The 12,291-nt window shown below is 35.7% G+C and overlaps 1 protein-coding gene across 1 annotated transcript in view; it reads left to right on the forward strand.

Annotated features, from left to right (window-relative positions):
• The window catches only part of LOC126248390 (calcium-dependent secretion activator-like), a 1,500,396-nt gene that overhangs the window by 1,298,105 nt on the left and 190,000 nt on the right, over positions 1–12,291 (forward strand). Inside the window, exons 24-25 of the mRNA XM_049949341.1 lie at positions 6,028–6,184; positions 6,273–6,414. Of these exons, the coding sequence (XP_049805298.1) occupies positions 6,028–6,184; positions 6,273–6,414 (299 nt within the window). The remainder of the gene's footprint in view (positions 1–6,027; positions 6,185–6,272; positions 6,415–12,291) is intronic.

The raw sequence follows: 12,291 nt of genomic DNA on the forward strand, positions 1-12,291 counted from the left end.
CTGCTAGTCTCTTGGTTTCTCTGTACATGAGCTTCTTTTTCTATCACATTTCCCTGTATCATTTTCTCAAAGATATTTTAGCTTGTGAACTCCCTTGATCTCACCATATCATGTCATGATCTTTTTTTATGCATCTTTTTGGTTTGACATGTATTCTGTTTTCTCACAGAAAATCTGTTGTCCTTTTCAGCCTTTACTGCCAAATCATCAGCAAATTCCAGACAGCTAATCTCAAGTTCTTTGATTTTCCTTCACAGTCTGATTACTTTATAAAGTCCCTGAAACTTCATTTCTTTTTTTCCCATTCCCTGACAACTCTCTCTGATAATGTATTGAATAATTGTGGTTAGATACCATCATCCTGACTCACTCATGTTCTAATCTTGAAGGATTCTGGTAACTATCCCATGAATTTTATTTTGGACTTCATGTTTGTTAGTGTCTGTTTAATAATGTCCACTGTCTTCTCATTGAGAGCCCCTTCTTTCAGTTCAATTATTAGTAATGGTCCACCCAAAGAGCCATAAGTCTTTCCAAAATCTACGAAAGTGCACATGGTCTCTCTGCTTCTCCTCACTTGGTATCTCAGGACTGTCTTTAAATGGAGCATCTGTTCAGCACTGGGTCTTCCCAATCTGAAGCCTGTTTGTTATTCTCTTATCTTGTTTTCTAGTTAGAACTGTCTTCCGTTTAGTGGGCATGGTAATACAATTTTGTATGTGATGGGCAGTAACAGTCTTCCATATGCTTTGTATGATATTTGTTATTTCTCTGATGGCATTCAGCCCAGCTTACTTTAGCAATGAAGCTTTTATGCCATTTCTTATGCTGCTCTTCTATTTTTTTCAATTTCATGATTTGGTTCTTGATCTTCAGTCCACCTAGTGCTTTTCAGTTATCATTTCTCTTCATCACTTGGGTCCTTGGGGATCAATAAGCCTGTTCAGGACAGTTCAGGAGTTCACTGAAGTCTCACAGTTCACTTTGTTGCTCAGTGCCAGTTCTCTATCCTTTTTTCTGACACACAGATTTTATGGTTTGTGTCCTATGATTAAAGTCTTAAATGTTTTGTGGAAGTTTCTCATACCAGTCATCTTCTGTCTGAATTCTTTATGTCATTGCTATCTCTTCCTCCCATTCATCCTGGATCCTTCCTGATTTCAATTTTGTTGTATCAAACTTTGGCATCACGTTGGTCCTCTTGTCCATTCTGTTTGATAGTGTGATTTTGCTTGTGATAAAATAATACTCAGTTTCTATGTTTGCTCCTTTTCTACCTTTTACATTAATGATTTTTCTGTTGTTCTTGTATGTAATTGCTACATGGTGAATTTGATATACTCCTAATAATCTAATCAGTGACCTCCAGTCACTATTTTCTTATCTCTTCCTTGAAGTGAGTTGACATTATTCTCATACTGTTTTGGTAACGTAACTCCAGCAATCTCTCGCCATTCTTCTTAGTGAATCTGTACTCGATATTGTCCCTATTGTTCCTCTGAATCTGTTTGCCTAAGTCTTAGTTTAAATCAACAAACAATACTTTAATATCTCCATTACGGATCTTTTTTTTTCTAATTCATCCAAGTACTTGTAGATTCCATCTTTGTCTCCCTTGTTATACTGATTTACTGGTGCATGTATGTTGTGCACTGGTGCATGAATATGACTTATTTGCACATTTGAGCCTCATTGTCATCAGTCTGTTATTTTTTTGTTTCACTTCTGTTATTAAATGGAGGAACATCTTGTTGACTGCAAAGGCCATCTCCAGGAGTGGAGCTTCCTTGTTTATTTTCTTGTCTGTTTTGCTCTTTAACAATCTGTAGTTAGTGAAATCACATGTGTTGTCATTTGTTATATAGATTTCTTGAATTTCCAATATCGGGATCTTTTGTTCATCCAGCATCTTCTAATTCACATAGTTTCCCTGCTCTGATTGGTGTATTGATGCTCAGTTTTCCCAATTTAGAGTCCAGACAAATACTTTTAGGTAAGTCTTTCTACCAAAAATATATTTCATACTAACAGACTTCTCGTTTTAGTAATTGGTTTCCTTGTTATTGCCAGTCTGCATGTGATATCCCCTCCACTTCAGCAACTGTCAGTTATTTTGCTGCTCAAATAAAAGAAAACATGATGTACTACCTTTATTTCTCATTTCCTGATCCTATTCCCTCAGCATTGCTTGTTTATTCCTATTTCATTCCATTACCCTTGTTTTATGTTTGTTGATGTTTAACCTTATTTAAGACACCATCAATTCTGTTCAGTTTCTCTTCCGAGTCCTTCACTGTCTCTGACAGAATTACAATGTCACTGGGAAACCTCAAATTATTTGTTCCTTATTGCTGAATTTTAATTCCCTTTCCAAAATTTTGCTTGGTCTCCTTGACAGTTTGCTCAATACACAGATTGAATGTAATTGGGAATAGGCTACAAACTTGTCTCACTTCTTTCTTAACTACTACTTCTCTTGAATGTTCTTTGACTATTATAACAGCAGTCAGCTTTCCATAGAAGTTGTAAATTTCCTTTGAATCTTCGTATTTTATTCCTGATACTTTCAGAAGTTGAAACATTATATTCCATTGCCAAAAGCTTTGTCTTTAATTTTTGAATAATGACAATGTATCCCATTTTTTGAATGGCACTCATTTGTAAGTTATGAAACATATCATTAATTGTTCACTTATTGATGTGTTAGTGGACAGTCAGTCCTGTTGTTGGTTCCTAGGATACAATTTGCCATCAAACCTCTATTACATACATAGCTATAATAGGAGGAAATAGATGAGTTGCTCATTTGAAGGAGGACATCAATGGACACTGAGACTGAATGTCTAATATACTTTACATGTCATGCAGAGGTGAAAATCTGTTGTAGTTGATATAAATTTTATGACTTTTCTTGCTGAAATGCTTTGTGTGAGAATATTACTACAACTGTCATTGGAAAAGTATTTTATAGAAATATCCAAATGAAGATATAATGTGTGGCAGTTTTTGAAAAAATGGTGGACCAAATACAAGCAAATTGTATCTTATGTTAGTGGCAATATGTGATATGTGGAGGAACATATAATGTTAACTATCATTCAGAATGATGCCACAAAAACTACTATTATAATGAGAGGCCACAAAGTAAGAAAGTCCAAATGTATAAAAAGGAAATCATATACATGAAAATTTCTGAAGATAATTGTATGCTGAGATAGTGAAAACCTGTATCAGGAGCAACTTATTTGATCTATGGGTGTTTATATGTAGTACAGAGATATAAAACTTTTGTTGATCTGAAAAAAAATATGTGGTAAAAAGTATTCAGCATTGTGGTGTGTTAATTCCACTCTGACATTTATGTTTGGCTTAACAATAAAATGCTCTCCTAAGGCAGGTGATAGTTTATATTGCATTGCATTGCATACTGAAGATCTGAATGAAGTAGATCATCTTCACATATCAGGCAGGAAATGTGCTTTTTTTTTTTTTTTACTGCATCTTAAAACTCATTAGTCTCATAGTGTTATCAATTTGAAAATATGTTTTAAGTCTATAATGATTTAAAATATACTGACAGTGTGCTAACTCATGCAGAATGGTGAAGAACCTAGAATTTGCATTGTACATGTTGTGCAGCCTCAAGCATCCCATATTGAACCTTTTAATCAACTTGACTTAATCAAAAACAGATTCACAATACTGCTATGAAGTTGTTCATTACTGACCATTGAGAATATGAAAACAACAGCAATCTCTGTAAATATAACAGTAACGTTAAAAAGTCATAAACTGTTTAGCACTGAGAGACGCATTGCAACGGTTAGGGTACTGGGCTGATTTTCAACTAGAGTGGGGTTCAAATTCACAGCTCACTCACTAGACTTATGTTATTGATGGTTTTCATGAAGTGGACTGGATAAATGCTAAAAAGTTCCTTCTCCTCCCTAGTTGACCTATAATTTGTGCTCCAGTACTAATGTTCATGTTATCACAGGACTGCCAGTACCTAACCTCAATTGCCTCCCTCACCAGGAGGGGACAAATCCTGCAACTCTAAATATATTCAGCCACTTTAATAATAATTTCGTTTTTATGTTTTGAAATAAATTTAAAAACTTTTTGCTAAAAATTTCTTCCATTATCTGAAAGAATTCTGAAAAAGTAAAGACGTGTTGTGTGTGTGTGTGTGTGTGTGTGTGTGTGTGTGTGTGTGTGTGTGAGAGAGAGAGAGAGAGAGAGAGAGAGAGAGAGAGAGAGAGAGATGGATGTACGTATTTTGGTTCATCAGTTTGGATGTTGATTAACTGTCACACAAAAATAATTTTTATCAACTGCATATGATCAGCATGTAGCCACACATTCACTGTGAAAATGTGTCTTATTTATAAACCAGCTTACACTTTTCACACCATAGTGAAATATTATGAACACAATACATTTAACTTGAAAATAACAAATTATGTAGTTTGATCACAATTTGTCTCTCTGAGCATTTAATCAGTATTATATGGTGAGTTCATTATACAGCATGACATATTGTTTAGTCTGCACAGATTGCAGGACTATGAATTCTGAACAAACCTAGGGCATAATGAACAATAAATGATGTGAATAAGTTCCATGTGAAACTTTTTGGTAGATCAAAACTATGTACATGACCTGGGCTGAAACCTGAGACCTTTGTCATTCATGGGCCAATGTTCTACTGACTGAGCTATCCGAGCATTATTCACAGCCTGCCCTGACAAGTTTACTTCTGCCAGCACGTCATCTCCACTCTGGCACATAGCATTTTACCTACCAGGAAGCTTCACATAAGCACAGACTAAAATGAAGAGAGAAAATTCATTTTGGAAATCTTCTGATATTTCAGTCACACAGTTAAATTGAGACATACCTTAATTCTTTCATGAGCCATCAGAAACACAACAAAAACTAGTAAAAAGTTTGTAGTTTGTTACCATATGTATCAACCAGTAAGATGCAACATATTACATTCAACTTTTCATGCTGTTTTATGCTTGACATCCATACCATGTACCTAATTTTAGCTTCACACCTGAAGGGAACAATATCTCTGTAATGGATAATTTTTGACTCCTCCCAATGAAATTTTCATCACCATAAAAATGAAATTTCTAATTTGACACCAAGTGAGAAATATTGTGCTCATTCTCTCTTCCACTAGTAGCAGCTTCTTCAACTGTTTGTTTTTATACCAACTCTTGAATTGTGCTTATGATGTGACAACTTTCAGAACATTTAATCAACTCAATGGCCAATGTCAAGCCATTTGTTACAGACACATGATGCAAATTATAAATATAGGCTCTAATACTGCACTCAAAGCACTGACACTTAGTTCACTGATTTAGATTTAATTTGTGACAGCATAAAGACATATTTCAAAGTTAAAATAATGTTGTATCCTAACACCAGAGTAAGGTGTTCTGTAATAATTTCTTAGACTTTGTACATATTGCCATCATGTTGTTGTTTATGACCTTTTCATTTCTCCCTATCCAATCTCGATCTGCGTAGTGTTATACTGTGCTGTGCATTCACATGGACCTGTGTTGTTTCAGTGATACATTCCTACCATACTTTTTAGTTTTTATTTGCATTTACACAACTTGCTCTAGATGAACATATATGGAAACAAACCAACACTGCAACTGCTGTATGAAATTATTGTCCTGATGCTATGGCATTGGTTATTCATTATAGTTTCTTAACTTCCATATCAATTCGGGTTCAGGTAACACATTACAAAGTGAGCATCATATGTTTGTAAAGTAAATATTTGTCATTGTACCTTTTGGTAATGTTAAATTTTTTCTCCATTCTTCCAGATACAACTCTCAATCCAAAACAAAAATATATAAAAATATCTACCTCAAAGAAATGTTACTTACCATGCCTGCAATAATACTTAATAAATATACTGTGTTATTTCAAATTAACTGTGCAAGAAATATCTCGAAAATATATCTTAAATTACTATAATTATTCTCATTTTTACAGGCATTTGCATGGTTCAGTGACCTGCTTGTAGAACATGCAGAAATATTTTGGTCACTATTTGCAGTTGACATGGATCAAGTATTGGCAGAACAGCCTCCAGATACATGGGATTCATTCCCTTTATTCCAGATACTGAATGATTATTTGAGAACTGATGGTCAGTACATGGACATTACAATATCTGTGAAGAAATATATTTTGGATTTTCAAGGTTTGATGCTGTTCATAAACATATTTCCTTGCAGATAATTTAAAGAATGGAAGGTTTCATCAACACCTTCGTGATACATTTGCCCCACTGGTTGTAAGATATGTTGACCTAATGGAATCTTCGATAGCACAGTCAATTCACAAGGGATTTGAGAAGGAAAGATGGGAAATTAAAGGGTAATATATTCTTCTAATATGTAAATGCTAACTTTTAAAATTAATTTCTTGTTTCTATATACCTACAGAAGTAACCTCTATTAGTTGTTGGTAGATAATTTTGCTTAATCTGAAAGTTGTTTTGAACTTGTGTATGTGTTAATCATAAGTATGACTTTTCCTATATCACAGCTACTACACACTTTTTTCTGCAGTTGATGTGGCTTTCAAGTTTTAAAATCAGTTTAGTGTAAATTTAACAAGTAGAACACATGTTCTGATAAAAAAATTCATACAGTGCAAAGTGTGTGGGGATGAATGTATGAGTGATAAGTTGAGAGATAAAACTGCAAGAGATCTTGTGTTTGTAGTTTAATCTCGTGTTAACAAAGCAAACATAGGCTTATGTGTGTCATGATATGACCAAACCGAAATCCAGGAAAGACAGGAAGATAGCACTGAGGAGTTGTTTCAGGAACCTCACCATAGGACAGAGTGAAATGATCTATGCAAGTAAGACAATGAAAAGAATAAACTGATATGAAATAATGTCTATATCGACAAGAGAGCAGAAGTATCAGGCAAAGCAGGAGAGGGACATAGTTAAAAGAGAAGGGGGAGAGAATTAGGTACTGATAGATGAGAAAAAAGAAATTATGGAAGACTGTGAAAGGAAAAAAGGAGTAGTTGTTAGTAAAATGTATAGAACCAATAACTATACATTCTGAAGGGGAATAATTGTTTCTTGCAACAGGTTAGCATCAATCAAATCAATATCCAGAACATTTCAGTAAATATATTTTTATCTCAATGTTAATTGTTTGGCTGTTCAAATAGGTTTGCTGTTTAATAAATATAACCTTCTTGTGCAAATGTTGAAGACACTGTCTTAACCACATTCAAGCTCAGTCTCACTTTCTATGTAGTAGTGCCCACAAGTCTCTCTTCCATGTACAGTGTGAGCAAGAAGTCCTCATACTCCCTAGTATCGAATTTTAATTCATTTGATTTGTTTTAGCAGAAGTACTTAACTATTAAGTGTTTAATGTAACAGCATGCTCCCCATAATGTTGTAAACACATTTCCATATACCTCCATGTTCCTCTTGACATATTTTTGAGCATGTTCATTGTTATAGTACAAAATGCATGCTCAACAGCATAATGCAGTTCTTTGTTTGGAGCATGACAATACATGTGCCTTAATGACTCCCCATAACGAGTTGTTAGGCGGGGTTAGGTCAGGACCTCTAAGTGGCCATTTTGAGGGAGTTGGTGTTGCTGATAAACCATGATCTATCCTCTAACCAGGAAAGTGTTCATTTAGGAAGTCACACACTGCAAGACCATAGTGAGGAGACACCCTGCCTCATTGCAAGCATATGCCTTCTGTAAGGCCCCTTTCCTCTAGCTGAGGCATTAACCATGTTTGTAACTTGTGTAAATAATTTGTGGTATTCACAGTCCCTTCAAAAAAGTATGGTCCAGGCAGTTGTTTTGATGTCTTTACTGCCCATATCCTGACATAAGGTGCTTTCCTTTCTAACTTGGCTCAAATGACACTATTTCTAGCATGTGAGCTGCAATAAATGGTACATTCATCTGAAAACATAACCTTGGCATGGTTCACTGCATTTTGGAAATTGAATTAACAAAGCATGGCATGGTCAAATTCACTATTTCTGGTCTTTATCCAATAACTCATTTACAAACATTGATCGAAAAGGTCTTACCTGAAAGTCTTTTTTCATGTGATCTTCCATTGGTGCCCATGTGTTTCTTCTCGTGTCTTCTTCCTTTCATTCTGTGGCCTGTCTTTGACACAGCCAATAGCAAAAGGACATCTTCCCCAATCCAGGAGTGTTGTCTTCCATGGTGGAGCCTCATTAAATCTTTCCTGGAATGTTCCCATAATCTATCTTATTTTCTGCCCTGTGTGTTTTCATTTGTGCACATGCACACTTGTCACTAAGTGCTCCTCAGTAGTATAACTATGACCAATCATACCTACCATGGTAACATAGCTACAAATCTGCACAATGACATTTGATGCTAAACAGAGTTACAGTGACTTCTCACCCACATTGTATTACCAACAACCTGTCTGTCAGTATTCCGTGGTATTCCAACTTTAACACAATGCTTACGCAGGAAGTAAATTTCCGTAGGGCTATAAAGATGGAGAAAACATAGCTGACTGGCAACTTTAATTAGAATATAGAAAGCAACCACTAAGAAATTTCTGTTTATTTTCAGAAACATAACAGAGATGCTTATCATATTATAGGCAAGTTCTCACAGAAAGGAAGAAATGTGCTGTAATCAGGAGTAACTAGACACCAATAAATAGCTGGAGAATTCAAACTCTGTTTGCTTCTACATTCCTTGCTATATATGTGTCATTGTTATCTTCTTTTTGTTACATTTGGTTCTTTCTCACTTCTGACATCATCAATGTTGTCTGTAATTTTCAAAATTTCATTTTTGAATGATCCTATTGCTTGCTTTACTGAGACGGGATTCCTGGTGTGCTTTTGTAATTGGCAGTACAAGATATACAGGAGAGACATTATTTTACAAAATAACTGTAACCAATAGGAAAAATTTGATTGTTGTGTTTTCAACGTTAGACCATACAATTGATTCATAGTTGATGTTTGGTTGCTGGTATGGATCTTCACTTTGCTGAAGACACTGTACAATGGCTTCTTTATTCTCATGAACTGTAAGTACTATTCTCAGTTTAAAGTTCCATGTTGTGGTGATCCACAGGAGACTCTTCATTTTACAATTGCATCTAGAACAGCTACTCTTTGATGTAAATGAGAGAAGAATATTGTTACCTCTACAATCCTGTAGTACTTAAGAGAAATGTAACTTATCTATTTTGACTTGTAGCTTGGACAAGAATTTAGTTAAGTAGCTATGCATAAGAAAGCATATAACATGGAAAATGATATTCTTTTCTTACAACTGTTTGGACCCCTGCATGCATCATGTCCACATAAGGCAAATTCAAACTCCCACAGTGCTTAATGCACTAAATTATTTTGGAATGAACACAGTGATTTTCCCTTACATTGTCATTATGTCTTTCTATATACTGTCTGAAAACTGAACTAATTTGTTGCCTAATTTCTGTTTTTCCATGGACTGATAAACTGAAATAAGCATTCTTATGTTCAACAGCTTCCTCAGGCTCTTCAACCTTCTGCATTTGATGACTTAGATCTGACATGCCAGTGCATGTCCAGCTTGTATCTTTACCATTAGCAAACAGCAAGCATGGAAACAAAATAGCTTGTTTTTAGAAATGCAGCAATAAATCCCCCTATTTCATTTATGCAGTATACATTTACATTATAAGACCTACAAAACATCTTACTTCAGCTTGTACGCACTTGTTTTAATATACCTAAGGTATTGGCCTATCAAGCTTCTTTATTTTACAATTATTTTCCAACATTAAACTTTAAGTATTTGGTTCTTAAAGATATTGAACCCTGTCCACTCACCTTGAAAAACAAATTCCCAGAACAGATAAATACGTGTATGAACACTAAAGCAGAATAAGTAAATGAATATATTGTTAAGCGATTGTAAGGAGATAACTCCATTTCAGTGACGACACATCTGTTAACTGCTTTGGTTGTGGGCTACAGCCTTTCAGTTTGTGTCAATCTGTGCATTTGCCTCTGAATCTGTATCGCTTTTGAGCTGGTTTTACCACCAGTGCAAATCCACGTATTACTATCCACATTTCCTCTTGCCCCTCCCTACTGAACAAACACCCTTGAGCTTACGCACAGGGGTTAAGAAGAAAAACTGAATCTTGGTAATGCCTGAGCAATGCTTTGGTAGGTATGTATGCTATGTAAATGACACTGTCAGGCAGTATTCTAGAAGAGGACTTACAAGTGTAGTGTAGGCTGTCTCCTTAGTAGGTCTGTCACATTTTCTAAGTGTCCTGCCATACAGTAAAAATACTTTGCAAATGCGTATAAACTGATCTAATATGAGAAAGAAATGAAGAGTGATTTTCTAAATATTTACATTTATATTTTTCACAGTCAGTTTTGTTTCCAGGGGCTCACTCAACGACTGAACACATGTGATGTGCCTGTACTGACATTAGTGATGATATATAAAATGAAGTACAAAAAAGCTTCAGTATTTTTCTACTCAGGTAAAACGTATTATGGTGGAAGAGGTGTAACAGTTGTGGGTGAATTGATACTTGAAAAGAATACTCAAAAGAACATTCACTTTATTATAGAGCGAAATTGCATCATTGTAGTAAACAAATCACATAGCACATGTGCAGAGGCATTCACACAAAAATGATGTATGGAACCAAATAACTACCTGCAACACTACAAAGATAAACTGCATTAAAAGAAACTAATCACTCAGTTAATGTTGTGCAAAACCAATCCTGTTCAGGTGTGAAGTCTCTACAGAGTCATCCAGCTCTTCAGTGTGGAGCACAGGGAAGTGAGGTTAACAGTAGTGGTGTCATTCTGTAATCAGCTACTTCAGTATGTGCACTTGTGCCGTGACAGACTATAAGGCAGAGCATAACTGGATCATTTCTGTGCAATCATATTCTCACCCTTGTTGTGGTGGTATGTTGTCCTTGGAGCTCACAGCTGGGTAATTCATCACATAACTTCTGTGTCGGTACCCCCTAATCTCGTAAGTACTGACTAAGGTAGTGACGAACTTTAAGGACCTGCCCACAGGAGAATGCTGAGCACAGCATCAACTGTGTAAGTGTAGACCAGATGTGGCTTGAATTCAAAAAGAATAGTGCCTGGCAGAGGGTTCATCGAGCCACCTTCCTAATTCTCTGTTATTCCAATCTCGTATACCATGTGGAAAGAACGAACGCCTATATCTTTCCGTATGAGCTCTGATTTCCCTTATTTTACCGTGGTGATATTTTCTCCCTATGTAGGTCGACATCGACAAAATATTTTCGCATTCAGAGGACTAAATTGATGATTAGAATTTCGTGAGAAGGGTTCTCCTCATCAAAAAACACCTTTGTTTTAGTGATGTCCACCCAAAATTCTATATCATTTCATTGATACTCTCTCCCCCATTTTGCGATAATACAAAACATGCTGCCCTTCTTTGAATTTTTTCGATGTACTCCGTCAATCCTATCTGGTAAGGATCCCACACTGTGAGGCAGTTTTCTAGTGTAGTGTAGGCAGTCTCCTTAGTAGGTCTGTCACATTTTCTAAGTGTCCTGCCAATAAAACACAGTCTTTGGTGGCCTTCCCCACAACATGTATTTAGTTGAATTTACAGCCTTTAGAGTTGATTGATCTATCAAGAATCAAGAATCTTTATTCACCATAAATCGTTTCACAGTGATATGGTTTTCATCAATTTGATACAAGATAAAGTATATACAATGCACAGTAGTACAATGTGTAGCATTAAATAGTAGTTCTACAAAGTTTATGCAGTACATAATAATACAATAAAAAGTAACAGTTTTTAAAAGATAGTATAATAGTCTGGTAAATCAAAGTATTCTTTAATATAGGGTGATCTGATAGAGGGAAACATTCCACGTTGGAAAAATATATCTAACGAAGATGATGTGACTTACCAAACGAAAGTGCTGGTAGGTCGATAGACACACAAACAAACACAAACATACACACAAAATTCAAGCTTTCGCAACCAATGGTTGCTTCCTCAGGAAAGAGGGAAGGAGAGGGAAAGATGAAAGGATGTGGGTTTTAAGGGAGAGATGTCTGCTTGTGTCTGTGTATGTGCGGATGGATATGTGTGTGTGTGCGAGTGTATACCTGTCCTTTTTTCCCCCAAGGTAAGTCTTTCCACTCCCGGGATTGGAATGACTCCTTACCCTCTCCCTTAAAAC

Source organism: Schistocerca nitens, chromosome 3, assembly GCF_023898315.1.
Source record: "Schistocerca nitens isolate TAMUIC-IGC-003100 chromosome 3, iqSchNite1.1, whole genome shotgun sequence".
Classification (NCBI taxonomy): domain Eukaryota; kingdom Metazoa; phylum Arthropoda; class Insecta; order Orthoptera; family Acrididae; genus Schistocerca; species Schistocerca nitens.